Source organism: Artibeus jamaicensis, unplaced genomic scaffold (assembly GCF_021234435.1).
Source record: "Artibeus jamaicensis isolate MK-2021 breed Jamaican fruit bat unplaced genomic scaffold, CSHL_Jam_final contig_685, whole genome shotgun sequence".
NCBI classification, from domain to species: Eukaryota; Metazoa; Chordata; class Mammalia; order Chiroptera; family Phyllostomidae; genus Artibeus; species Artibeus jamaicensis.
Window position 1 is genome coordinate 24432441 of NW_026521924.1, and position 24446 is coordinate 24456886.

The 24446-nt window shown below is 56.7% G+C and overlaps 1 protein-coding gene across 5 annotated transcripts; it reads left to right on the top strand.

Moving 5' to 3' along the window:
* Nucleotides 1-23819, top strand: MYBL2 (MYB proto-oncogene like 2). 5 transcript variants are annotated; one of them, XM_053671024.1, is made up of 14 exons: nucleotides 1-241; nucleotides 3322-3415; nucleotides 6691-6762; nucleotides 7552-7644; nucleotides 7862-8082; nucleotides 9974-10136; nucleotides 10969-11292; nucleotides 13750-14169; nucleotides 15628-15767; nucleotides 19267-19366; nucleotides 20686-20799; nucleotides 21340-21441; nucleotides 22697-22846; nucleotides 23334-23819. In XM_053671024.1, the coding sequence occupies exons 1-14, from the start codon at nucleotides 222-224 to the stop codon at nucleotides 23460-23462; spliced, it is 2142 nt and encodes a 713-aa protein (XP_053526999.1). In that variant the 5' UTR covers nucleotides 1-221; the 3' UTR covers nucleotides 23463-23819. The 5 variants fall into 5 exon arrangements, with proteins under 5 accessions (XP_053526999.1, XP_053527000.1, XP_037020487.2 ...); XM_053671025.1 differs by having other exon boundaries at nucleotides 11002-11292; XM_037164592.2 differs by having other exon boundaries at nucleotides 11005-11292.
* The last annotated feature ends 627 nt before the right edge of the window (nucleotides 23820-24446 follow it).

The following is a 24446-nucleotide window of genomic DNA, read 5'->3' on the forward strand; positions in this document are numbered from 1 at the left end:
GCCGACGCGCTTGGCGGGAGATAGGAAAGTGCTTCTGCGCGCGCTAGCTGTGGCTGCAGTTTCTGTGAGCGGCGGCGGGACCTGCGGATACGCTGACGCCTCCTAACGTGGCCCCGGGGCCCGGAGCGGCCAGAGCAACCCGAGCTTTGACCCCGGCCCGGCTCCCGCTCCGGGCTCAGCCGGCAGGCAGGCGAGCGCGGCGCGGCCCGGGCCGGGGGGGGATGTCTCGGCGGACGCGCGGGTGAGCAGAGCGGAGAGGGAGAGGGCCCTTTCCTAGGACCCATCCCCCTCTACCCGACCCCTGCCCCACCCCCACCCTCATCGTAGCCCCCCACGAGCGGAACGAGTTTCCCGCGGGAAATGCTGTGTCCTGGGGCGCCCGAGGCAGGGGGCGCACCAAACCTGGGGTCTCTTGGGGCCGCTCGTTTGGCTCTTCGGGCCTGTTGGGCCTTGGAGCCGGGGCGAGTGGGTCTCCTGGGACCTCGGCCAAACCCTGCATGAGGTCATTTCATCTCCCGCCTAATTGCGGAGTGGGGGTGGGACAGTGGTGTCCTCTGGAAGAGCCATTATCTGGGGGGGAGGCGACCCCTGGAAAGGGAAAGTGATTCTCCAAGTCACGGCAAGCGGGAGGCCAAAGCCGGGAAGACGCTTGTCGTTCAGGCCTCTTTGCGTTCGTTCAGGTTTGCCAGTGGGCATTTTTCCCTCAATATTCGTGGAAACACAGAACACCCTAAGTCCTCTCCTCCGCTCTAGAAGAGTGCCGGCGGATGGAGTGGGGGAGGGCATCTTTTGTCTCCCACCACCTGGGGTTCCCGGTCTCAGCTGGGTTGAGTTTCAGAGACCTTTCTTCCTGTTGCACTTGAGTTTTACATCAGCTGGGGTTGATGGTGGGGAGACTATTGTGTATCGAGACCATTCAGTTTCGGCAGCCCCTGGGGCCAAGGCAGGAACTGCGGTCTACATTTTACTCATTCCCCTAGGGAGTAAGTGGCGAAGGTAAGCCTGAAACCCGGTCTCTGGGCCCCAGGTCCCTTTCTTAACACCTGTGCGCCCGGGGCCTGAACTCGGGGATTTTTCGCCAGTCTGGGAATGGGGATGGCTCTGGGGACCTCCCCTGTTCCCTTCCTGGCTTCATGCAGCCCAGATAACCTTAAACCCTTCTCTGGGTGGGGTTTTGCCTTCTCAGGACCAGGGCGTAGACTTGAAAAAGCACTGGTTATTGGCTTCCCCCAGAGCTCCTTTCAGCAGAGAAGCATCTGATCCCTGGGCAGTGGTCGGGGTCCTTGGCACAGGGCCTTCAGGCTGCAATTTCCCAGGTCAGCTCTAGTCCCCAGGAATATTCTGGTCAGGTATTTGTCATTGTCAGACCCTGTCCTGATTTTTTTGGTTCAGGAAGTGTTCCTCCAGGGAACCACAAAGGCCCCAGACAACTCCCAACCCCATGCCACCTCTCTCCTGGCACTGGGGGGGGGAACCCCTCCCAAGTGAGGGATGGCCTCAGCACCCTGGGTCCTCACCTGCTGGATGTAAGTCTCCCCCCACCCGTGCCCTCTGCCCCACCCCCTTCCTGCTCAGCTTCTGACTCATCCCACCTGGAGCAGAGCCCAGCACATGGAAGGGCGTAAAAAGGGTGTGTGGGACCTACACGTGGTTGCCACCACTGACTGACTTGGCCTCTGCTTTTTCAACTGGGGTTATGACGCAAGGGCTTGAAGGTGTCAATTTGGAACATGGCTCTGGATGAGGCCAGTGGCATGACCCCTGTGAGTCCCCGTTTCCACATCTATTAAATGGGGATAATGAGAATGTGTGAAAGGGACAGTCAGCGCCATGTTGGTGACAGAAGTTTATCATCCCTCACAGAATGCTCCCAGCTGAGTCCCTGGCCAGGTAGCTCAGTTTGGAGCCTCATTTCAATAGGCTGAGGTCGTAGGTTCCATCCCAGATCAGGGCACATACAAGAGCTAACCAATGAATGCGTAAATAAGTAGAACAACAAATCTACGTTTCCCTCTCCCTAAAAATAATTTTAAAAAACTTAAAAAGAATTCTCCCAGCTGAGCTGCTGCCCTCATTAGAATATTAGAGAATGGCCGCACACTTTTCCATCCCGAGCCAGGTGCTGGAGAACCAAAGGTGGATTCCGTCAGAAAGAGGTCTGGGGGCAGTTGATTGTCAAGCCAACTTTATTTTGTCATTAGCATCTTACAGGGTTTTTGTCTTCTGCTTTGAGATGGTGGGAGACCCCATGAATTGGGTCAGAAATGACTGGGCTGAATTCCAGGTCCTTATGTTGCTGGGTTTAGACACTTCCAAAAATTTTACATTAATTGGTCTTTTCTTAAGTACTAACAGGCGGCACTGAATGCTCATTCATTCCTGAACCTGGTCAACCTCTGAACAAACATTTAGGGCCTTTGGGTGCTAACCCCCAAAGGCCACCCTGTTGTGGAGGAGGAGCTGACCTCTGTCCCTGACATCCTGGAGACAGGAAGCCTAAGACCTACTTTTTTTTTTTTTAAAGTTTGAGCGTACTTTCACCTGGGGTCAGTGAGACAAGGAAGGCCTTAGGGCAGAGGAAGCAGCAGGAAGGAGCCTTGGGCAAGGCTGTGTGGCTCTAGAAATGTTCTAGGGGAGAAATGAGCTTGTGCCCGGGCAGGGCTTGAGGGAATGTACAAAAAATGGGCATAATTACTGAGATAATGTATTTAAAATGTGTTTCCCAAGTAATCAATATTTCTTAAAATTCTGGCGCTTCATATTTACAGACACCATCAACTCTTATCCTTGAACCATCCATGCAAATTTAAAAAGCTGTTATTGAAGAAAAAATATTAAATAGGTGTCTGGTTTTGAATACCATCATGTTGATGAAATTTCAACTTCCTTTTTCTTTTTTTAAAAGTTTTATTTATTTGTTTTTAGAGAGGGGGGATGAGAAGGAGAAAGAGGGAGAAAAACATCAATATGTGGTTGTCTCTCATGCGCCCCCTACTGGGGACCTGGCCTGCAACCCAGGCCTGTGCCCTGACTGGGAATGAAACCCGTGACCCTTTGGTTCGCAGGCCTGTGCTTTCAACTTCCTTTTTCTTGTAGCTTTCCCCAAACTTTAGGGTGTTCCTGAAAATAAAAGAATAAAGAAGAAAATGAAAATAGGTCATAACCCCATTTTGTTAGAATTTCTAAAGAAGACAGTGGAAGTAGTTACATTTTTGAAAGCAGAAAGTAAAAACCTGCTTCCCTCACACCATTCCCTAGAGGTCCCTGGCCCCTGCCCACACGTTGCCCGTGTCCTTGACCTTTAGCTTGCTCTCCCTGCAGTGAGGACTTGGATGAGCTACACTACCAGGACACAGATTCAGACGTGCCGGAGCAGAGGGACAGCAAGTGTAAGGTCAAATGGACCCAGGAAGAGGTGAGTGACATTGAGGGGCAGTTACAGCAGGGTGGTGGCAGCTGCGTGCGTGCCCCGATGGGCGTGAGGAGGAGGAAGAGCTGGTGAACGAAGTGGGTGGGTCCTGTGGTTCTCCCTGATGCCTTCCTTGTCTCTGAGAACTCTTGGTGGGGAGGGGAATTGTGTCTGTCTCTCAGGCCTCAGGGCCAACAGTCGAATCTCTCAGAATCTGACTTGTTCTGCATGGTGGACAGTAACTGTGCTCCTTGTCCTGTGGCTGCTAGGTTTAGCCAAACCCGCAGCCTCTCTATCGTTATTTTAAGAAGTTGTATCCTGTCGCAGCAAGTTCTGAATTGATTTTCTTTTTATTTTCTAAGCAACTTTAAGGAAGTATAGTTAATGTACAACCAAACGCATCTTTTAAGTGAGCAGTTCTAACTTTACATATGTGTGTACCCACTAAGCGCCACCATGGTTTATCCCTAAACATCCCATCCCCTTTGGGGTCCAGCTTCCCCAACTCCAGACAGTTTCTTGGCTTGATTCATTCTGCATATTCCTGAATGTCCAGTCGATGAAATCATGCCACTGTACTCTCTCCTGTGTGGCACAAAATGTGTGCCTCACCACTCCGTTCGTTTGTGTTGCTGAATAGCATTCCATTACATGGAGGTACCACCACGTGTTTCACTTGTTGATGGGCGTTTGGGCTCTTTCCAAGTTTTTGGCTGTGGTGGATAGAGCCACTGTGAGATTCCTGGGAAGTCTTCTTGAGGATGTGTTTTCCCTGGGCAGGATTCTAGGGTACAGTCGTGGGAGGGGGGTGTGTTTTATAGAAACTGCCAGATCCTTTTCTAAATTAGTCATGCCATCTTGGACGCCCATTGGCCTTATCATTTTCCTGCACCTCTTAGTCTGGATGTGCTTCGTTTCAGGTCTTTTTTTCCCCCCTCAGTGTAGGAGTTTTGAACCCCTCTTCTATCATCAAAGATTCTTCTTCAAGGGAGTGCTAAGCCAGCCTTGTCTGGTCATCCCATATCCCACTATGTATGGCCCAGGGCCCACAGCTGTTGTCGACTCTGGAGACAGTACAGACGGGCTCCCTTCCCCAGAGTTGCTCACTGCCTGGGACGGAGAGGCCATCCATCAGCAGCACTAGCAGGATCCAGTCTGCTTGACGCAATAAGGCTCTGGGCTCAGAGGCAGCTGCAGTAATTGTTGAAATACTTGCAGGAGGAGAGGCTGCTGTTGCCTGAAGAGATTAGAGGAAGTTTCAGGATAAGGGTTTTGAAATGCAGGCGTCAGGGAGGTAATTATTGAAATACCTTTAGGAGGAGAGGTTGGGGAAGTTTCAGGATAAGGATTTGGAAATCCAGCCCGAGGGGATGTGTGCGGAACAGTGGGCAAAGTCTCAGTAGGGAGATGGGCTGTGGGTGGAGAAATGCCGGGCAGAGGGGCCCTGGTTCGGCTGGAGTGAAGCATCCTTGGTTAGAGAAGATCGATCGGGGCTGAACCCTGGAGGGCCTTCGTGTCAGGCTTGGTGTGTGAATTCTTCAGCTGGCAGTGTGGAGGGTTGAAGGTTTTTAAAGCAGAGGAGTGACGTGAACATAGCCCGGCTTCAGGGGAGCTACCCTGCTGTGCAAGGGGTGGGTAAGGAGATCTGGGTACCGCCTGGGATCCAGAGACAGCTGGAAGCTGAGGAGGGCACTGCACAGGCAGGCCGGGCGATGCAGGTGGGAGAGGCCCAAAGGGTCCAGGAGGAGTTGGAGACGAAATGGCAAAGTGTCCCTGGCAGTTGTCGAAAGGACAGGGGTGCTAGAGATGGACTTGGGAGGAAGGCAGGCGTGGGCCTGGCCAGGCTGGATGGCAGAGGAAGGCGGTCAGCAGTGGGGTGTCAGCTGGCTCAGCTACGAGATTTATGGGGACTTTGTCCAGCCAGTGCTGGACTGTGGCCAGGCTGCAGCTGAGGGTCTGAATTTCCATGGTGGCCTTTTTTTCTGTCCAGGAGAGAGGGGGAGTGGGAAGGAGAGAACATGTAGCATTAAATTATCATTACACCACTTTTAAGTGTATAGTTCAGTAGCGTTAAGTGTATTCCCAAGCGCAGTAGGTCTCTAGAACTTTTTCATCTTGCAAAACGGAATCTCGATACATATAAACATTTAATTCCTCCACCCCCTTCCCCAGCCCTTGGCAACCACCCTTCTGCTTTCTGTGGCTTATTTCGCTTGGCATAAAGTCCTCGAGGTTCGTCCACCCTGTAGCACGTGTCAGAACTTCCTGTTTTAAGGCAAAATAATAGCACTTTGTGTGGATGTGCCACATTTTCTTTATTTAAACTACATTTTAGAATCAGTTTGATTGAGGAATACTTTGTATCCAGTCAGTGACAACGCCTTAAAAAAATATAATTCGATGAATTTCAATAGCTGTATTACTGTGAAAAGACCAGCACCTTCTGGAACGCTTCCACTACCCGCACACGCTCCTCCCTCTACCCCTGGGGTTCGGATGCCCACTGCCCTTTTGGCCCTCTGGTTTGGTTGACGTTTTTTAGAATTTCATGCACATGGAGCCATACAGTGCTTATTCCTATGTCTGGCTCCTGTCGCTTGTCATGATGATACTGAGATATTCCGGGCTGTCGTGCGAGTCAGTGGTTCGTTTTCTGGAGACGGCTTTAGCAGACACTGTTTTGCCTGCTGGCTAGTTTTGCCTCTGTGTTCTGCCCCCGTGTTCCCGACTCCAGCACCATGTCATTATCATCTCTGGCCTCCTCTTCTCCATCCTGCCCTCTTGCAGCCCCCTTTCCTGCAGCTGCCAAAGTGAACTTCACAGCCAGCACATTGGACCGTGACCACCCAGTGGTCAACTGCATCAGGGGCTGTGCTGGACACAGGCGCGAATTGGTCCTCTGCATGGCCTGGCCCCTGCCGTCCCCTGCAAATCAGCTTGCATCCCTCTCTCCCTTGCCCACTGCGCTGGTGGGGGTTAGCTACACCAGACTTCCCCTGGGCCTGTCCCTTTTGCTCCCTGAACAAGCCTCACCACCTACGTCCCCCTGCCCCCAGCCCAGTGGCTTTTCCGTTGTTTGTGGGAGACTTGGGTTTGCATCCGGCTCCCTCTGCACCCTCGGGCCCAGACGGTCCGTTGTTGCCTCGCCTGTAGCGCCCGGCGCATGGCAGGTCATGCCTGGATGGCCAGCTGTGGCCGGCCCTGGAGCGGGCTGCCCCAGACAGCTGCCTCCTGCACCCTGCGAGCGGAGCCCTCTCTCTCCCCCCCTCTGGTGTTGGCAGGACGAGCAGCTGCGGGCCCTGGTGAGGCAGTTCGGACAGCAGGACTGGAAGTTCCTGGCCAGCCACTTTCCTGTGAGTGCAGCCCTTCCACAGCCCCCTCCCCCAGCGACAGGGCTCCGAGTGACCCGGCAGCATTCCTGGGACAGACTTGGTGCTAGGCAGAAGGAAAGGGGAGTTCCTGACCTCCCTTTCTTCCCAAATGGGAGCTCCAGGCACCCTGGCGGAGACACGCCGCAGCCTAAGTGTGTCTGTCTGTGGTCTCCAGGCTCTGCTCTTGTCGCTGTAGACACCGGGGGCACGTGACTAGTGGCATGTTTGCATTGCTTTCTGTAAGCTAGGAGCGAATTGGTGCTCATGATGCCCCCGATACTGAGGGGCTTCATGGTGAGGCCCTTCTCGGGGAGGCTCCCTCAGATCCCCCTCCCAAGACGCTGGTGTCTGCCTGGGAGAGCTGTGTGGCTGGGGCTGCGGTCTGCCTTATTTCCTGGGTCACTCGGGGAGTTCAAGGACCAAGTCACCAGGTTCCTCTTGGGACCCATTCCTCCTCTCCCTCTTCCATGTGATTTGAAAGAACATGATGAGGGAAGTAACGTCCTAGATGCAAGCGGGGGTCCCTGACAGACCCCCACCAGCTTTTATGGGGGTTTAGAAGCTCACGGTGGCTGCCCTTGTGTTAGGGTGGCAGAGGTGGCTTCCCAGTGGGTTCTCAGTTTGCCCAGTTCCTCCCATGCTCTCTGTAGCAGAGAGAAGCCACGCGCGTTCTGACGTGGCCGTGCGGCGTGTGGTGGGTGCAGGAACGAGACAACCCATCTGAGCTGGGCCTGGGCCAGGCCACAGTTCCCACCGTTCCTTTCCTCCCAGAACCGCACTGACCAGCAATGCCAGTACCGGTGGCTGAGGGTCTTGAATCCAGACCTCGTCAAGGGGCCATGGACCAAAGAGGAAGATGAGAAGGTAACTCCTGGGACAGTGTCCTGTACACAGTGGGCCCTGACTCACCCCAGTGAGTCCAGGGACTGCGAGCCTGCCTTTGCATTTGGCGGGGGGTCAAGCCGAAGGCTGGGTGGGTGTCCTCCACTGGTCAGTCAGGCTGCAGAGAGGTTCACGCAGAGAGAAGGTGCTGACGAGAGGCCGGGGCAGGGCCACCGGCTTCACAAGGCTCCTCTCCAAGGTCATCGAGCTGGTGAAGAAGTACGGCACGAAGCAGTGGACGCTGATTGCCAAGCACCTGAAGGGCCGGCTGGGGAAGCAGTGCCGTGAGCGCTGGCACAACCACCTGAACCCCGAGGTGAAGAAGTCCTGCTGGACCAAGGAGGAGGACCGCATCATCTGCGAGGCCCACAAGGTGCTGGGCAACCGCTGGGCCGAGATCGCCAAGATGCTGCCCGGGAGGTAAGCCGCCTGGGGTGGGGGGTGGGGGCTGGGGGATGGGGGGGCTGGCAGGACGGGAGTCTTGTGGGTGAAGTGCCTCCTCTTCTCTGGAGTCGTTCACTCGTCCCAGAGACACAGGCACCTCTCTAACTCTAGGGAGTTCTGGGGCAGGGCGGGGATAGAGGGCCCGGGGACTGCCAATTCACTGTGCAGATTTTTAAAATTTATTTCTTAAATTTTGTTTAGAGGGGAGAGAGGGAGAGAAACATCCACGTGTGAGAGAAAGGTTCCCTTTCACACGCCCCCAGCTGGGGACCTGGCCTGCAACCCAGGCATGTGCCCTGACTGGGAACCGAACCTGTGACTCTTTGGCCTGCAGTGTGGTGCTCAATCCACTGAACCACACCAGCCAGGGCCACTTTGCAGCTTTTCACTCAGTCCCCACCTCAGCTCTCTGCTGTCCCTGCCCTCTGCTGTGACCAGGGACGCCTGCTCCTTTATTTTATTTTTTTAGAGAATAAACTTGTGAGGTCCAGGCCAGGGTCTGGGGTCCAAACCACTTCCCTGTTTTCGCCTGCACCTCGCTTGGGCCTGGTCCCTCCAAGCCCCAAGTCTCCTGAGATTTTGCCAGGAGCACTGGGAAGAAGACTTGGCTGCATTCTCGCCAGAATCTGCCCCCGGGCCAACTCCCAGTCTCCTAAGTTGCTTGTTGCTCTCCTACTGTTCTCCCTCTTCTGGAAACAGATCTCGTTTGCTGTCGTTGTCTTCCGTGTTCTCTCTGTCATTGTGCATGTTCCCCTTACTGTCGTTTACTTTTAACCGCTCTTTTCTCGAGGGGAAGAGGCAGTAGAATGCCAGGTGGTGTGTTTCCCAGGAAGCGTCGAAGGGTCTGCTTTTGAAAGTCAAGCCCGAGTCAGGCAGCCTGTGGGGCTTCTCCTAGCGCTTGGGTCGAAGACTCGTCCTCTTTCCCTGTGTGGCCTGAGGGCGGCTCAGGCCACTAGCCTCGCCTCGGCCACCACATCCTTGCTCGCCTGTCCCTCCTCTCCTGACACAGGAGCTCTCTCTAGACGCTCCTGTGCCCCTCTCTCAGCCCAGAATACCCTTGGCCTTGCGTACGTCAGATTTTTATCCTTTGTTCTTGGCAGGGGTGACATTTCCTCCGAGAAGCTTTGTCTGTCCTTCCAGCCTGTGCTTGGTCCCTGGCGGCCTGGCTGCAGGGCCCAGCTTCTATTCCAGCCATAATTAGACAAGGATGCCCATTTTCCTGCTAGAGTAGATTGTAACTGCAGCCTCCTGTTTTACTGACCATATAACAGGCACTTCCTAAATATGTGTGAGCAAAAGAATTAAGAGCGTTAGAGCTTGGAGCACCCTGGAACTGATGGGAGGGGCCAGGAGGGCTGGGAGGTGTTTTGCATCAGGCTCCTAGAAGCGGAGCCTGAGATGCCGAGGTGAGGGTGTGCGGGGTTTGTGGAGGAAGGGCTATGGCCCGTGAGGGGTGGAGAAGAATAGGGAAGGGGCGCAGCGAGGTGGGGGCTCAGTCTGGCCTTGACCTGCTCTGGCACATGCTCTGTGTGTGTTTGGTGGTGGTCTGCAGTGAGAGTGTCCAGCCCCTCCTCTTAGTCCGGTTGCTCGGCCACGCTGTCACTCTGTTTGCAATGCGAGGGCGAAGCGCCTCCTGCGTGTGAGCGCTTCCGTTCTCCTGTGCGCTGGTTTTTAGCAGAGGCGACTGGAAAGGCTCTGAATCATTAGGGGCTAGAAACGTGTGGCTTCGTCTTGGAGCCAGAAGAGGCCTCCGAGTGCCCAGGTTGAACCCTCATTGACCGAAGTGGGAGTTCAGCTCAGGGAGAGAAGTGAGAGGCTCTGCGGCCTATGAGCCACCGGGTTCAAAGCCCCCCGTTTGCCCCCACAGGACAGACAACGCTGTGAAGAATCACTGGAATTCCACCATCAAAAGGAAGGTGGACACAGGAGGCTTCCTGAGCGAGTCCAAAGACTGCAAGCCCCCCGTGTACTTGCTGCTGGAGGTCGAGGGCAAGGACACTCCCCAGAGCGCCCAGCCTGCGGAAGGCCAGGTGGGGGGGCCCGCCACCGGGTCGGCTCCGGGTTGGTGGGGGCGATCTCAGGATTAGCCATCGCTGCGTCGTTGAACCCCGTCCTGCCTTGTCACTGTACCCACACCTGTTGATCACTGTGGTCTTGCTGGTCATACACCTCTGCACGCACCTGGCACTCATCTGCCCACCGGGGAAGCAGGACAGAGCAGGCCAACACAAAAAACCCGAGGATTGTCCTCAGTTTTTCTCTGTCCTCCTCAACAGTTCCCTTCCTACCTATTTCTCTTTCTAGCTTTTTCATACTAAAAGCATGTTGGCAATTTCATTTTTCTTTATTTGTATTTATTGATTTTGGAGAGAGGAGGAGGGAGGAGAGACAAGCATCCATTTGTTCCACTTACTCACTCATCGGGTGATGTCGTGTACCTGCCCCGACCGGAGATCCCACTTTTTTCCTGAGCCGCTGGAAGGCCGGTTCCGTGCAGTGCCTCTTCTTCGTCAGTGTGTTTCCAGAGAACACAGGCGTTCCCTTCCACAGCCACAGTCGTGTCTGATTTAAGGACCTGAACACCGACTCGGCACTTTCTGTCCTGCTTCCCCCTCTCTGATCTGCGGTCCTTGTCTCGTTTTTTCCTGCCCTTGCTCAGACGTTGCATTCACTTGTCACGTCTCCTGTGGGCACTTTTAACTGTGATCAGTGATCAGCCTTTCATCTTCTTTCACAATACTGAGATCTTCAAAGTGTGGTGGTAGAGATTGTCTCTCGATCTGGGTTCGTCAGGGTTTCCTTACTCAGTTCAGGTGGTGCAGCTTTTAGCTGGAATACAGCATCTTCTTTACCTCGGAACAGAGACTGCAAACCCGGGTGTGCCCTTGTGTCCAGCAGGGAGGTCTGGTGACCGCCTGGCCCGCGGCGCTCCCTGTCGTGAAGGAGGAGGAAAGCAGTGAGGAGGAGGCCACAGCCGCAACCCCCGCGAAGGAGCCAGAAGCTGCTCCTGCAGAGCTGGATGCGGTGCACACACCAGAGCCCTTGGATGATGTCCCCACACATGAAGACCAGGAGAGCTCCTCGCCAGAGACCAGCCTGCCCTATAAGTGGGTGGTGGAGGCCGCAAACCTCCTGATCCCTGCCGTGGGCTCCAGCTTCTCGGAAGCCCTGGACTTGATCGAGTCGGTAATGTTGGTCTCGGCACTTCCCAGTGGACCCGGAGCAGCCCCCGGCAGGGAGTCGTCCTCTCGTGGGCGGGCATCCTTCTGTCCACTCCGTATCCCAGTAACATTAACTGAGCTGATGCTGAGTGCCCAGCCTGCAGCCAGGGCCTGGGGAACCTGAGATAGTTGCCATATGGTCCCTGCCTCGGGAGCTCTGACTCACAATGCAAAGCATGTAGTGGGGTGGGAGGGCTCCCCTGGGGAGGGGGCAGCGCACCGAGTCCTCACGGATGATGGAGGGGCAGGGTGTTTGAGGCCAGTAAAACACAGCGCAGTTGAGCATGGTGTTTGAGGCACCACACGTGGCCGGGTGTCCCTGGAGAGGGGCCTGGGAGCTGGAGGGGCCGGAGCGGTGAGTGGGTTTTGATTGCTCAGGTGTTGCAGCCCAGAGGCCAGGCTGGCTGTGGTTTGTGCCCTTTGGGAGCTCTGCGGTGGGTGGTGGTGCCCCCAGTGCCCAGCTGCATCAGCCAGGCCTGCGTGGAATGGGTCTCGGGTTGATGGGCAAGAGGCCTGGCACCCAGGGGCGGTGGAGCTCAGGGACAGCACCGCACGTGGGCCCTCCCACCTGGCCTTTGCCTTTCCTTGGTAAAAAAAACAACAGTGTTTATTGAGCATCTGCTACGTGCCAGCATCTGAGCCTCAGGGACAGTCCACTCAGTATTTGGTGAGGTGTGTTCTTGCTCAGTTATGTAGCTGAGACTGAGACTCAGAGAGGTCAAGTCACGTACCCAGGGTCACACAGTGAGTAAGCTTGGTGGTCTTGGCTGTGGTGCTGTATGTACTCACTGTCTTGTTTACTGGTGGTCAGATGGTACGGTTTCTAGGGGGCCATCTCTAAGACCCTCTGACTCTGGGTCTCGTCTCTTAGCCCCAGCAGCTGGGACTGGACCCAGCTTTGGGCTCTGTCTGTGGTGTCTCTTGCTCTCTGCAGAATCTCAGAGCAGCTGGAGACGCAGGTCCAGTGCGTTCATCAGTCTGCAGCGCGCAGCTCCGAGGCCGCCGTGTGGGTGCCTCTGGGCTTTGAGGGGGCTCCTGGCGCTTCATGGTGTGGCCACTTGCCTCCTCCACTTTCTGGGCACAGAGGAGGGGCGAGGGGAGCTCACTTGTATCAAGCACCCAGTGTATGCGAGGCTCAGTGCTTACCTAGTAATTGAAGTCTATAACATTTGAGTCCCTACTGCATGCCAGCCTTTTTAGTGGCTGCCTATGTGCATGCTCTCAACAGCCCCGTGAAGGAGGTCGCGGGCTCATCACCAGTGAGGGCCTCCCAAGCTCAGAGGGGCCAGCAGGCTTGCCCAGCACCACTCAGCTGGTAGGGGCCTGGGCCAGGAGTGAGGCCCAGCGGCGACGGAGCCACCGATTTGTGGAGATGCTGCTCTCGGTCGCTCCCCCGCAGCACCTGCAGGAGGGGTAGTTAAATAACTGAGAGTCATATGGTGGAATGTTTCAGTTATAGAAATTGAGATTTTTCTACCATAATAACTAATTTATTTATAGTTAAACATTTAACTCGTAGGTAATAGAATTAGACACTAGTGCTTTGCTTTACAGAAATTTTAAAGGGAACAAAAAGCAGGCTATAGAAGTGACTCACACTGAAGTTAAAAACCTGCACAGCACTAGGTGTCATTTAGGGACACACATAAGTGATAAAGTGGTAAAGAAATGCATGGGTTGGTTCATTCTAAAGCCGGTGGTGGTGTCCTGCCTGAAGCCACAGGATATGAACAGGCAGGTGGCCATGGGGCTTCTTTGATAGGTTTTGTCTCTTTGGTTTGTTGATGGGTATTTGGGCTTTCTTTGTGTTTTCGTATACCTTGAATAAGTGTTGCACGGAACATTTTGTTTCATTGACTTTAGAGACAGAGAAATGTTGTTTGTTCCACTTATGTATGGATTTGTTGGTTGATTCTCGCTTGTGCCCCATCCCAGGATCAAACCTGTAGCCTTAGTGTATCGGGGTGGTGCTGTAACCTACTGAGCTACACGGCCAGGGCTGCATGGGCCATTTTATTGGTTGGTTGGTTGGTTTTTTTAGAGAGAAGGGGAGAAACATCCGTGTGTGGTTGGTTGCCTTCCATGCAACCTACTGGGGACCTGGCCTGCAACCCAGGCATGTGCCCTGACTGGGAATCCAACTTTCGACCCTTTGGTTCACAGGCCCAGGCTGAATCCACTGAGCCATTTTTTAACATTACAGGTAGCACAGTAGGTTTTCATTTTTATTTACTGACACAGACATACAGACATAGATAGAAGGCTGCTTGAGGAAATGAGAGGCAGTGTTAACGGTGATTGTCCCTGGGCTGTGGGATCGTACTTGACACTCGTTTTAATTTCCTTCTGTGAGTGAGTCCTCTATCTGCTGGAAGGAAAGCAGAGAAATCACAGTGATTACTAACCCCTCCTCTCTGGGCAGGACCCCGACGGTTGGTGTGACCTGAGTAAGTTTGACCTCCCCGAGGAGCCGTCCCCAGAGGGCAGCGGCAGCAGTGGCAGCAGCCCCTTGCAGCTACAGCCACCGCAGCCCCGGCAGGCCCCGCTGCCCCGCCAGTCCGTCGCGCCTGGGCCCAGTGTGACCGAGTACCGCCTGGACGGCCACACCATCTCAGACCTCAGCCGGGGCAGCCGGGGCGAGCTGATCCCCATTTCCCCCAGCACCGAAGTGGGGAGCTTGGGCATTGGCACCCCGCCCTCCGTGCTCAAGCGGCAGAAGAAGAGGCGTGTCGCCCTGTCCCCCGTCACAGAGAACAGCGCCAACCTGTCCTTCCTGGACTCTTGCAACAGCCTCACCCCCAAGAGCACGCCCGTCAAGACCTTGCCCTTCTCGCCGTCCCAGGTGTGTGGGCCCCCCAACCCGCCCCAACTGCTCACTGGGCTCTGTGTGCAGGCTCCTGGGGCCCGGTGCAGGGCCTGGCACACGTTCAGCACGTGTGCTCCTGGATCGCCTGCTGGTGTGAGGGCTGGAGGGGAAGGGGTGCCCCCAGGAAGCTGGCATTCTGGCAGGAAGGCCAGTTAGTAAAAAAGACCCAAATAAACATGATAAGGGAAGTGAAGGAGAAGGCTAACGGTGCATGTGGTCTGGGGGCCGGGTGTCACCCAGGAAGGCTTCCCTGAAGAGGAGGAATTGCTTGAGTGGAGGGATGCAGGTTAGGGCTCAGTGTTTGTTCAAAGAATCAACATATTGAGCACCTGTTTCCTACCAGGTTTGTTGTCACTGGGGGCCAGGGTGAGGAGGGCAGCTGGTGTTGGGGGGGAGGGTGCTTGTCAGGAGTTGATCCGGAATGCACTGTGGGGCGTGCAGGCTCTCTGGACCTGCGTCTGCCCTGCACTTTGTTAGTGGACTTGGGAACAAATGTGCAGAGCTGGGCAGGGCAGGGTGAGGGGTGTGAAGTCCGGAGCCGGGAGCAATTTGGGGGCAGGAGCCGTGGAGAGTCTTGAGTATAACTGGGGTGTAGCAGCTATGGGGGGTGGGGCGGTAGGGTTCCAGGAGGAGGGACTGGAGGGGTGGGGAAGGGGCCCCTCCTGGAGTTCCCGTGTCCTGGGTGTGAACAGGGCATCCTGGGTGGGAACAGAGCAAGTGGAGGCTGCCTCCCGGGCGGATGTGAGAGATGCTGGTGAGGCCCAGAGGTGTTGCAGGAGGCTACACCCTCATCTGCAGTAGAGGGATTGAGGCCAGGCCCCACTACTGGGGCTGCTTGTGGTTTTTCCATGAGGGGGTCCCATGTTAATTTGCTCGGGCTGCTGTAACACCACCACACACTGCACTGCCTGACAGAAAGTCCTGGAAGGGATAGGCTGGTTAGTTCCTTCCAAGGCCTCTCACTTTGGCTCGTAGGTGGCTGGCTTCTCCCTGTGTCCTCACTGGATCTCCTGCCTGCCTGTCTGTCTGCACCCTAATCTGCCTCGTCTCGTAATCTCTTACCTTTTATGATCTAAGGACAGCAATCTTGGTTTTATGGGATCGGGGCCCAGCCACATGCTCTCATTTTACTGTAATCATCTCTTTAAAGGCTGAGTCTCCAAATAGAGTTGCAGTCATGTGATGTCAAGATAAATTTTGGGAGAACACAATTGAGCCCATAAACGACCCTAAGTGAGGGCTGCTGGCTGGAGAAGGAAGACAGCGGGGCCTTGAGCCGCCCAAGGGGCAGCCCAGGATGGCGAGGCCTGGCTGGTGGGGGGTCTTCTTTCTCAGGAGGGGGCCTGCCAGAGCAGCCATGGGGGGGAGTGTGGGAGGGTCTCGCCTTCCCCAGAGGTCATCACTTTGTCTTGTTTTCTTGGTCTCCCCTGGCAGTTTTTGAACTTCTGGAACAAACAGGACACACTAGAGCTGGAGAGCCCCTCGCTGACGTCCACCCCAGTGTGCAGCCAGAAGGTGGTGGTCACCACGCCCCTGCACCGGGACAAGACGCCCCTGCACCAGAAACACACTGCGTGAGTGCCCTGCCCGCCGTGGCCCTGAGTGGAGGACCCGCCCCTTCCCCCTGCAGCGGCTGCCTGGCGGGGGCAGAGGGGGCGCCCTCGGAAAAACACCCGAGTCTCAGGGATGAGAAAGCAGCCCCGTGGCCGCCACCCTCCCCTCATTTTTGTCAGTATAGTCTGGTCCGTTACCGTGGGTATTTTGTTTACTGTTGTTCTAATTCATTTTTACATTTTAATCTGATGGGTTTCTAATCTCAGGAACAGAGTCCAGATTGCTATGGAAAAACCAGTCTCTGAGACTGACTAGTTTCAAGCACAAATGTACTGTGTCTGAGTGGCCTTTGGGGAGGCTGCGGCCCCTCCCCCAGGTCTGTCTGTCCGTCTGTCCGTCCCTGGTGCCTGTCGGCAGCGAGTGCTCCCTTCTGCCTCCTGAGCCTCCAAAGTTCAGGTGCTTCCGTTTGTGACTCTTTTCTTCTTATTACATGTTGCAAATTTTATGAACGCGTTAGCGTTCCACAAGGTCATGTTCCTACGAATCGAACTGAGAGAAACCCCAGGTGTCCAAACTGTCCTCTCTGCTCCTATGCCGTCTTTCATCCCCACACGCCCAGAGTGGACTTGTCTTAATGATGGCAAAACGTTCGAAAACTCAAACCCGCTGCCTATCTGGGCTGGGTCAGGGACCCACAGTCTGCATTTCATGAAAGCCGCGCTCAGAGCGGGTCTTGGCGGCACGCGGTCATGGCATTCTTCTGCCGCGCACCTTCCTCTGTTCCCCGTGGTGGGCCGCCGCCTCCATCTCTCAGCGGGGGGGGGGGGGTCGGTCGGTGTGAGACCCCACAGAGCTGCCTGGGCGGGAGCGCCCTGCTGACATCTGTGAAGAGCCAGCATGAGGAGTCGCGTTTTTACCGAATAAAATACAGACTTCTGCGAATAGTTCTTTTATCCTCCAAGATAAAACTCCGTAGTCTCCGTCTTCAAAATGGTTTCGCTCAAGTAAAGGAGCCATTTTGTTCAGAACCGTTATCGACCAAGTTTGGTTTTAGTTTTGTGAGTTCCCAGGCCCAAACACCGCCTCTCTGAGGCCGCGGTGGCGGCTCCGTTCCCTCCCACGTCTGTCCGCCCACTCGTGGTTCCGATTCCTGGTGGGGGAGCTGCTCGGCTCAGTTTCCGCTTGTTACTTGGCCGTGGGAGAGGCATCGCTATTTATTATTGCACGAGTAAGTTCTATAATTCAGAAATCAGTTCAGGAGTTTTAGCTGAATGATACATATTTCGGAAGATTTATGAGTCCCTTGGTCAGAAATCACTCTCAACAGGTGGCCTGAAATTGAACATAGATGCGTTTCCTGAGAAATGACCCTTCATTCAAGCCAGAGAGGTGAAGGGTCAGTGGGGAAGGGCCCGGGTGAGCTGAGAATGCAGCCTTAAGATTTCACTGGTTTATAAGAGCAAACCTTCCCCTGTCTTAAATGTAGCCATTTGCTGGATTCATATTCTTTCCAGAGGGCAGGGTATCAGTGAGGAGTATATGAAGCCTGTGCTTTCTGGGATCTGGGCTCTGTGTCTTTTTTTTTCTTTTTTAAAAGATTTTATATAGTTTAGAGGGGAAGGGAGGAAGAGAGAGAGAATCATCAATGTGTGGTTGCCTCTCACACACTCCCTCTGGGGAGTCAGTCCAGTGAGCCACACCAGCCAGGGCTGTCTCGTGGTTTGTCAACAGCAGGTGCTGGATGTAGGAATTGGAGGGAGACCAGCTGGGACCCGAAGCCGTAGTAGACTCTGCTCTGTGTTCCTGATAGCATTTATGTTTTAGAGATTTCCGATTACCTCTCTGGCTGTCGATTCTTTGTAGGAACTCTTTATTTCTCTCTGGGTCTTGATAGGTGTAGAGACTTTTCGTTTTGTTTCAGTTACTCCTGAAATGTGCCGGCCTATGTTATGTGTAGGTGTGCTCTTTCTTGTCTCCCCAAGTCTTCATTTCAAACTCAAATGTAAACTTGGAGCCGAGCAAACGCGCTGTTCCTTCTTTCATCCTCGTGTCCCTGGGGTCTCCCCCTGCCTCTTCCTACCTTAGGTGGGCTCCGGCCCTTTTCATCTTTGAATTCCCACTCATCATCCTCAGTCGTTTCCTTCGAACGAGCACCCGGGTTCGTTCACCCACTCGGTTTCCTGCCGCTCCCACCCGCTGGGCCCTCCGGCCCCCAGAAGTGCGTGTTTGCATCTCCAGTCGGGCATCTTGTGCGTTTTCTTTCCAGTCAGCCTCCCTCCGTTCTCCAACACACACGTATTCTCAGTTCTTGCCGACGTGGTGACTTCAGGAGGTTCTGGAATTTTTTCCTGTTTGTTGCAAAAGCTCTGTGTCTCACAGAGATGTTGGAGTCCTGGCTCAGATTCATTCCTTTAAACAGCGGTTTGAGCTGGGAAGTGTTTGCATCCAGCCGGTGCTTGCCTGTCTGTTGGTCCCCACAGAGCAGTCTCCGTGTCCCTGGTGGGAGGTAATGAGGATACAGGATCAGGTGGTGAGGGTCCCCTGTCTGATCTCTGGGTCTCCAGAAAGGAAGAAATGAATGCGTTGTGCCTTTTTACCTCCCTGTGGAGTGACTGGCGGGCAGAGGGGAGTGGCTGGCGTGGCAGCCTGGGCACTTGTGTCCAGGACCGGCCTCTGCCCCCAAGTTCCTGGCAACCTGGGGTGTTTCTCACAGCCTCGGACTCTCCAGTGGGGCTTCGGGAGTGTCGGCTGTGGCGGTGCCTCCCGCTGACGGAGGTCACGCAGGTCTCGTGCCCGTGGGGACTGGCACCTGCCAGCAGAGCCGGAGTTTGCCCACAGCCAGCGGCCGGCCGCGCCCGCAGCCCTGGGGCTCGGCGCGAGGCGCCTCTTCTGTCCACTCCCCAGCAGGCAGGAATCACACGGTGGTGGGGCCACGTCTGGTAGGAGCTTCCTAGTATTTCTGCTTGCGGACCAGACCCTGCCTAGGTTGCTCTCTGCTAAGGCTTCCCCTCCACGTCTCGGTCCCCACTGTGACCATTTTGAGGAGACTGGGGAAGACGGTAAGTTAAGCATGTGCGTCGGCCTCACCGTCTCGTGCCTGACGTCTGTCCTGCCTTTTCCTGCTGCTGACGCCACTGCCACTTGCTCTCCGGAGAGAGGTGGGGGACGGACCCGGTCTTCCTGGATCCCCACTGCCATCCCTGCCCCTCTCTTGCTGGCCACAGCCTCCCTCGTTTTGTGGAGTCCTCATCCTAGACTGATGACACCCACCCGGGTCTCCGGGACCCTCCAGACTCCTGTTCTCTCCTGTTTCCGAGGACAGACCCTTCCTCTCCGTCCCCGATTAAGACCCTCTTGGCCGGGGAGGGGCGTGGGCGAATGCCAGGGGACCAGAGCTGGTGGGGGTTGGGGGCTTCCTCCCTGCTGCAGAGGCCAGAGGTCCAGGTGGAGGGGAGCTGGGAGGGCATCTGACGTGTGTCCCCAAGCCCGTCTTTACGCCTCCTCCTCCGGCCCTGGCAGGTTTGTGACCCCGGATCAGAAGTACTCCATGGACAATGCTCCCCACACGCCGACTCCGTTCAAGAACGCCCTGGAGAAGTACGGGCCCCTGAAGCCCCTGGTAGGTGGCGAGCCTGGTAGGTGGCGAGGGCGGACAGCTCTGCGCAGTAGGGGCCTCCCAGGTGCCTCCTGCCATTTGCAGCCTGTTTGCGGCACCCGCTGAGGCCTCACGGGGTTCTTCCAGCGGCCCCGGGAAGTTGCAGGCATCCTGTTTTATAAATGGGGAACACGAGGCTGCATTTACGCAACAAGTCATCTGACCTGAGGGGCAGCACCGGGTGGTGGCGGGGCCACAGCTTCACAGCGTGCTGGGGAAGGAAGCTCAGTGTGGGGCGGTGGAGGCAGGAACTGAACCCATGGAGGCCGAATAGCTAAGCACCTTCAGCACATCGTGAGTGCAAGGAAGGAAACCAGCAGGTGCTGGGACCCGTAAGGGCTTGTTCAGATGCTGGAGTGAATTTGGGGACTTGGTGCATCATCGCCCCTCAAACCGCAGCCTTTTGTCTGACTGCTGGTTCATTACAAAGCACGGGAGAGCCGTTCCTGGGTGGCCTGGAGGTGGCCAGTGAGCGTGAGTGCCAACCGCCCTGCTCCTTGCCCTGCCCCTCCCAGCTCGTGACATGGTCAGCTTTTCCAATGCCAAGGGCAGCTGGCACCTTGGGTGCCCTGAGACAGGGGCAGCTCTTTCAGAAACCAGTCGGAGGTGAGGGAGAGGCTGGTCGCAGAGCAGCGCTGGACCTGTGACCCAGGGCTGTAGCGAGATCCCCTCACTGCGTGGGGTCCTCATGCGAAGCCTGGTGGCAGGGGCCAAGGTGCCCCTGCCCTGTGGTGCAGCTGAGCAAGTTACCCAGGCTGGGTGCTAGTGAGCACTGCCCATTCCTGTCCGAGGCGTCTGGCTCCTCTGTCCGCACCCTCCCCAGACAGGTCTGAGAGGGCAAGTCGCAGGCAACCTGCCCTCAGCAGCAACCACAATGCCCACGGGCTTTCAGAGCAACCTCTGAGGTGCTGCCACACAGCTCACCTTTCTCGGTCCCTGCCACCTGAGGCCAGACAGGTTGCCTGGGGCCCCCAGGCCTGAGAAAGGGAGGTGGAACCGAGCCTCCCCATCAGTGGTAACAAAGGGGCAAAGGGGTTGGGCCTTCAAGCAGGTCCAGGTTCTGGGTCCGCAGCCTCGTGGCCTTGGCCAGGCTCTTGTCCTCTCCGAGCCTCCGCTTCTATGCTGTGGAAGCTGACAGCTGTTCACGGGGTTGCGGGGAGTTGCTGTAATGACTTGGGGCCATCCCGGCACTGGACCTCCTTCCTGCATCAGCCAGGACAGCCGGACGCACCTCTGCCCCTTGCCGATGGCCTGGGAGCCTCACACGACCCTCTCTGCCCCAGCCGCAGACCCCGCACCTGGAGGAGGACCTGAAGGAGGTGCTGCGCTCCGAGGCCGGCATCGAGCTGGTCAGCGAGGATGACGTGAGGCCCGAGAAGCAGAAGAGGAAGGCTGGGGTGAGTGGGTGGTGAGGGCGGGCAGCGGGGCCAGGGCCATGGCTGGGGAAGTGGAGCTGCGCTGCCCTTGTTCCCGAGGGTGGTTCTGCAAGAAATTGGCCGAGGCGAGGCCCTGGAGTCGGGGACCCTGCCTGCTCCTCTTTGAACCGACCCTTTGCTGTCAGCGTTGTGTCCCTGGCAGAGTGGGCTGTGGATCTGTTGCATGGGGTTCACATCGGAGTTACTGCCTGTGGGTGGGGATTTTAGGTGTAACTTGGATGATTATTTCGGGGGGGAGGGTTAGAGACATGGGGCTGTGCTGAGCCCGTTTGGGGGTGTGGAGCAGGCCTCTGGGTGGGTGTGGGTCTACCGGGGGTGCAGGGTGGGTGGGCCGCAGGGCCAGTGTGGCTGGGTCCCTCAAGCCCTGACCCCTCCTCCCCTCCGGCACATCTCTCAGCTGGGCCTGGCTCTGCTATGTTTGGTTCGGTTCTGGGAGAGGGCGGTTAGGCCCCCGAGGGACCCCCGATCCTGCCCTCAACACCTCCTTCTCCCCACCTCCAGCTGCGGCGGAGCCCCATCAAGAAAGTCCGCAAATCCCTGGCTCTTGACATCGTGGACGAGGACGGGAAGCTGATGTCCACAGTGCCAAAGGCTGTGTCCTTGGTAAGGGACCTGAGAGACACTGTCCCCGAGACAGAGGCTCTTCCGCTCTGTCTGCGGAGGGACTCTCCCTGGAGGCCTCTGCCTCGGGGACCATGTAGTTGTGGGGAGGGCCCTGGAGGTGGGGCCAGCCTGGGGGTCCTGGGAAGTAGTCCGCTGGGCTGGGCTGGGCTGGGCTGGGCTGGGCTGGGCCGGGCTGGGCCGGGCCGGGCCGGGCCGGGGGGCGGGGGTGGCTGATAGTGGGGGGGCCTGGACACCTGCCCAGCATCAGTCAGAGCAGCTCTGCTACTGCCTTTGCAGAAAGGTTTCTTTGGCGAGGGCTGAGTTTGTTCAGAGTACTTTCAAAAACCGTGTGTCTGGGTCCCCAGCACCCGCACGTGGGTCCCACTCACGGCTCCTGCTCCTGGGGGTGACTTTGGAGTTCGATGGTGTGCCTCAAGTGCAGCCCATGGTAGGGGCATGTCGGTCCTGGGGCGGGTGCTGTCTGGTTCCCAGACTGGCCTCAGGCAGGGCAGGGCCGGTCCCTGCAGAGACTCCGCTCCCCTCCCCCGCCAGGCTGCATGCCACAGTGCGGGCCCCTTGAAGCTGACGACAGGGAGCCTGTCTGGCCCTAGCATCCAATGGGAGGCAGTGAACACCTCACAAGGGTCATGACAGAAGGGGTTTGCTGACCAGCTCTTCTGGTACCCACAGTCCTTGAAGAGATACCTCCCTCTGCACTTGGTGCCTTCCAGCCAGACCTGCAGCTGGTATCGTGTAGGGCACATAAAATAAGCACCAAAAAGAAAAAAAACATTGTGGCAAGCGGTTAAGAACACACGATTTGGAGAGGTGGGCCTGGGTCGAGTCCTGGCCCAGCAAGCAGGCTGTGAGGAGAGTGAAGAGGCTAAGCATGGGGCGCTGGGCAGGCTGGGTGCTCTGTGCAGCTCCTCGTCATGACTGCTGGTGGTTGCTCCTGGTCCTGGGAGAAACCACGGCACCCAGCCCCCGCCTGAGGCAGCTGGGACGAGCCAGCCTCACACCAAAGGACCCAGTGTCGTTGAGCATTTACAAGGCGCTGGGCCCTGGAACAGGCACTTCACAGATGCTTTCCTAACCTTTAAACGGTCTCCCCGCCTGGAAGAGAAAACAGGGCCTTAGGGAAGCTCATGTCCTGCCCGAGGCCGCCACAGCCAGGAGGCGGTGGTGCTGGGGTGCCACTGGGTGTTGTTTGAGCGTGTGGCAGAACGGTGACTCTAAGCCTTGGGTTTGATTTCAGCCAACACACGTCCCATCGAGCTCCTCCAGCCTCACCCTGCCAGGCATCAAAGGGGACAACAGTTTGCTCAACGAGGGCTTCCTGCAGGCCAAGTCCGAGAAGCCAGTGACATCCCAGAAGTGCCGAAGCCACTTCCCAACCCCTGCCCCCGTGAGTGCTGGCCAAGAATGTGGCACCACCCGTGGGGACTTGCTCAGCCCCCTTCTTTACCTCAGGGCCTTTGCACAGGCCGCTCTCTCTGCCTGGATTCCTGACCAACGGGTTTCGGGCCTCAGTCAGTCCTGATGCCACTCCCTCAGGGAATGCACATACCCACATCCCCCTCAGGGGTCTCGTTTGTAATGAAGTTGTCTCTATTTAGTTGCTTAGTATGTGCCTGTCCTTGAGGGCGGGGCCTGCCCTGGCAGCCCCTGTGTGAATATCTGCATGTGTGAACCCCTCCTCACCAGTCTGTGGAGCCTGGTGCCACCGAGGGGTGTGGCCATGTGATCTAGGAACCCAGAGATGGGAGTGGCCTCCTGAGGGTCGGGGGGGGGGGGGTCACAGCAATGTCCTCCACCCCTCCTGCCAGGCTCACCGGGGTTCCCTGGGAGCATGCTACCCCTGCCTGGTTGGTAACCTCCTTGCCTCCCCCCAGATGACCAGTGCCTGGAAGACCGTGGCTTGTGGGGGGACCAAGGACCAGCTCTTCATGCAGGAGAAAGCCCGGCAGCTCCTGGGCCGCTTGAAGCCCAGCCACACATCTCGGACCCTCATCTTGTCCTGAGGGGTTCAGTGGCTGAGAGCCCATTCTCATGTTTACAGGGGGCTGGGGGACTGAGGCTGGTCTATGAATTCAAGAACCACACTCAGGGGACCGCCTTCAGGAGCCTCCTGCTGCCAGCCCCTCCCCAGATGTCTCAGGTGGAGACGCGGGCCACCACTGTCCCGTCTCTGAGTGCAGCTGTGCCTGCGGCAACTTCTGGTGCTAACAGCATTCCCACCCCCGGGCCACAGGGAGCCCCGGGCTCTGGTCAGGCTGGCCTCATCTCAGACCCTTGCTTAGGAGACAGGGCGCTGACCGGCGTGCTTCTTCCTCACCCATTGGTGTATTTTCTTGAATAAATTTGCCTTTTCCCTTGTACTGTTTGGTTCCATCTTCTTTCTGGGCCTTGCCCATGGCTCCCTGGGTCCTCAAGGGATGTGGGGACCTGAGTCCTCGTCCTGAGTGCAGCCTTGTCTGTGCAGCCCGGCCCTGGGGCTCTGGACCCTGCAGGGTCCCTTTTGTGTCTGCACTCAGTGGGCATCTCAGAGCTCTGAGGACTTTGGCTGCTGGGTGAGGGCGGGTGGATGACTTGCGAGAGCCTTGGCTTGGCCTGTGATGAGCCCAGCCCTGGGTCAGACTGGTGAGTGAGAGGGAGAGGGCTGGCCATGGGGCCCTGCTTTTCCCGAGGCTGTGGTGGTGGTGGTGGTCGTCTGTGGTGGTCTAGGACCGGTGGCTAGGCTGGCACTTGGCTGGTAGCTGGGAAGAGTCAGGATTGATGAGGGGCAGGTGCCAGGTCTAAGGTCTAGGTCAGGGATTGGCATTTCCAGCAGTGGAGTTGGTTGGACAGCATGTGTCCATCCCTGGGGACAGAGGTCTCAGTTCATTGCAGCTGGAGGGAGCTTCAGGTGGGAGGGGGAGCTGGGAGCAGGCCAGGCACCCTTGGTGAGAAGTTGGCGGGGGGGGGGGGGGGTGGTAAAGACAATCAGGGAAGCTGTGGGGACTCAT

Excerpts from the sequence above, each read along its gene's own strand:
- MYBL2 (XM_053671024.1), top strand. The coding sequence starts at position 222 with ATGTCTCGGCGGACGCGCGG. Across the intron at positions 6,763-7,551 it reads TCCTGGCCAGCCACTTTCCT|AACCGCACTGACCAGCAATG; the intron begins GTGAGTGCAGCC and ends CTTTCCTCCCAG. Across the intron at positions 21,442-22,696 it reads TGCCAAAGGCTGTGTCCTTG|CCAACACACGTCCCATCGAG; the intron begins GTAAGGGACCTG and ends GTTTGATTTCAG.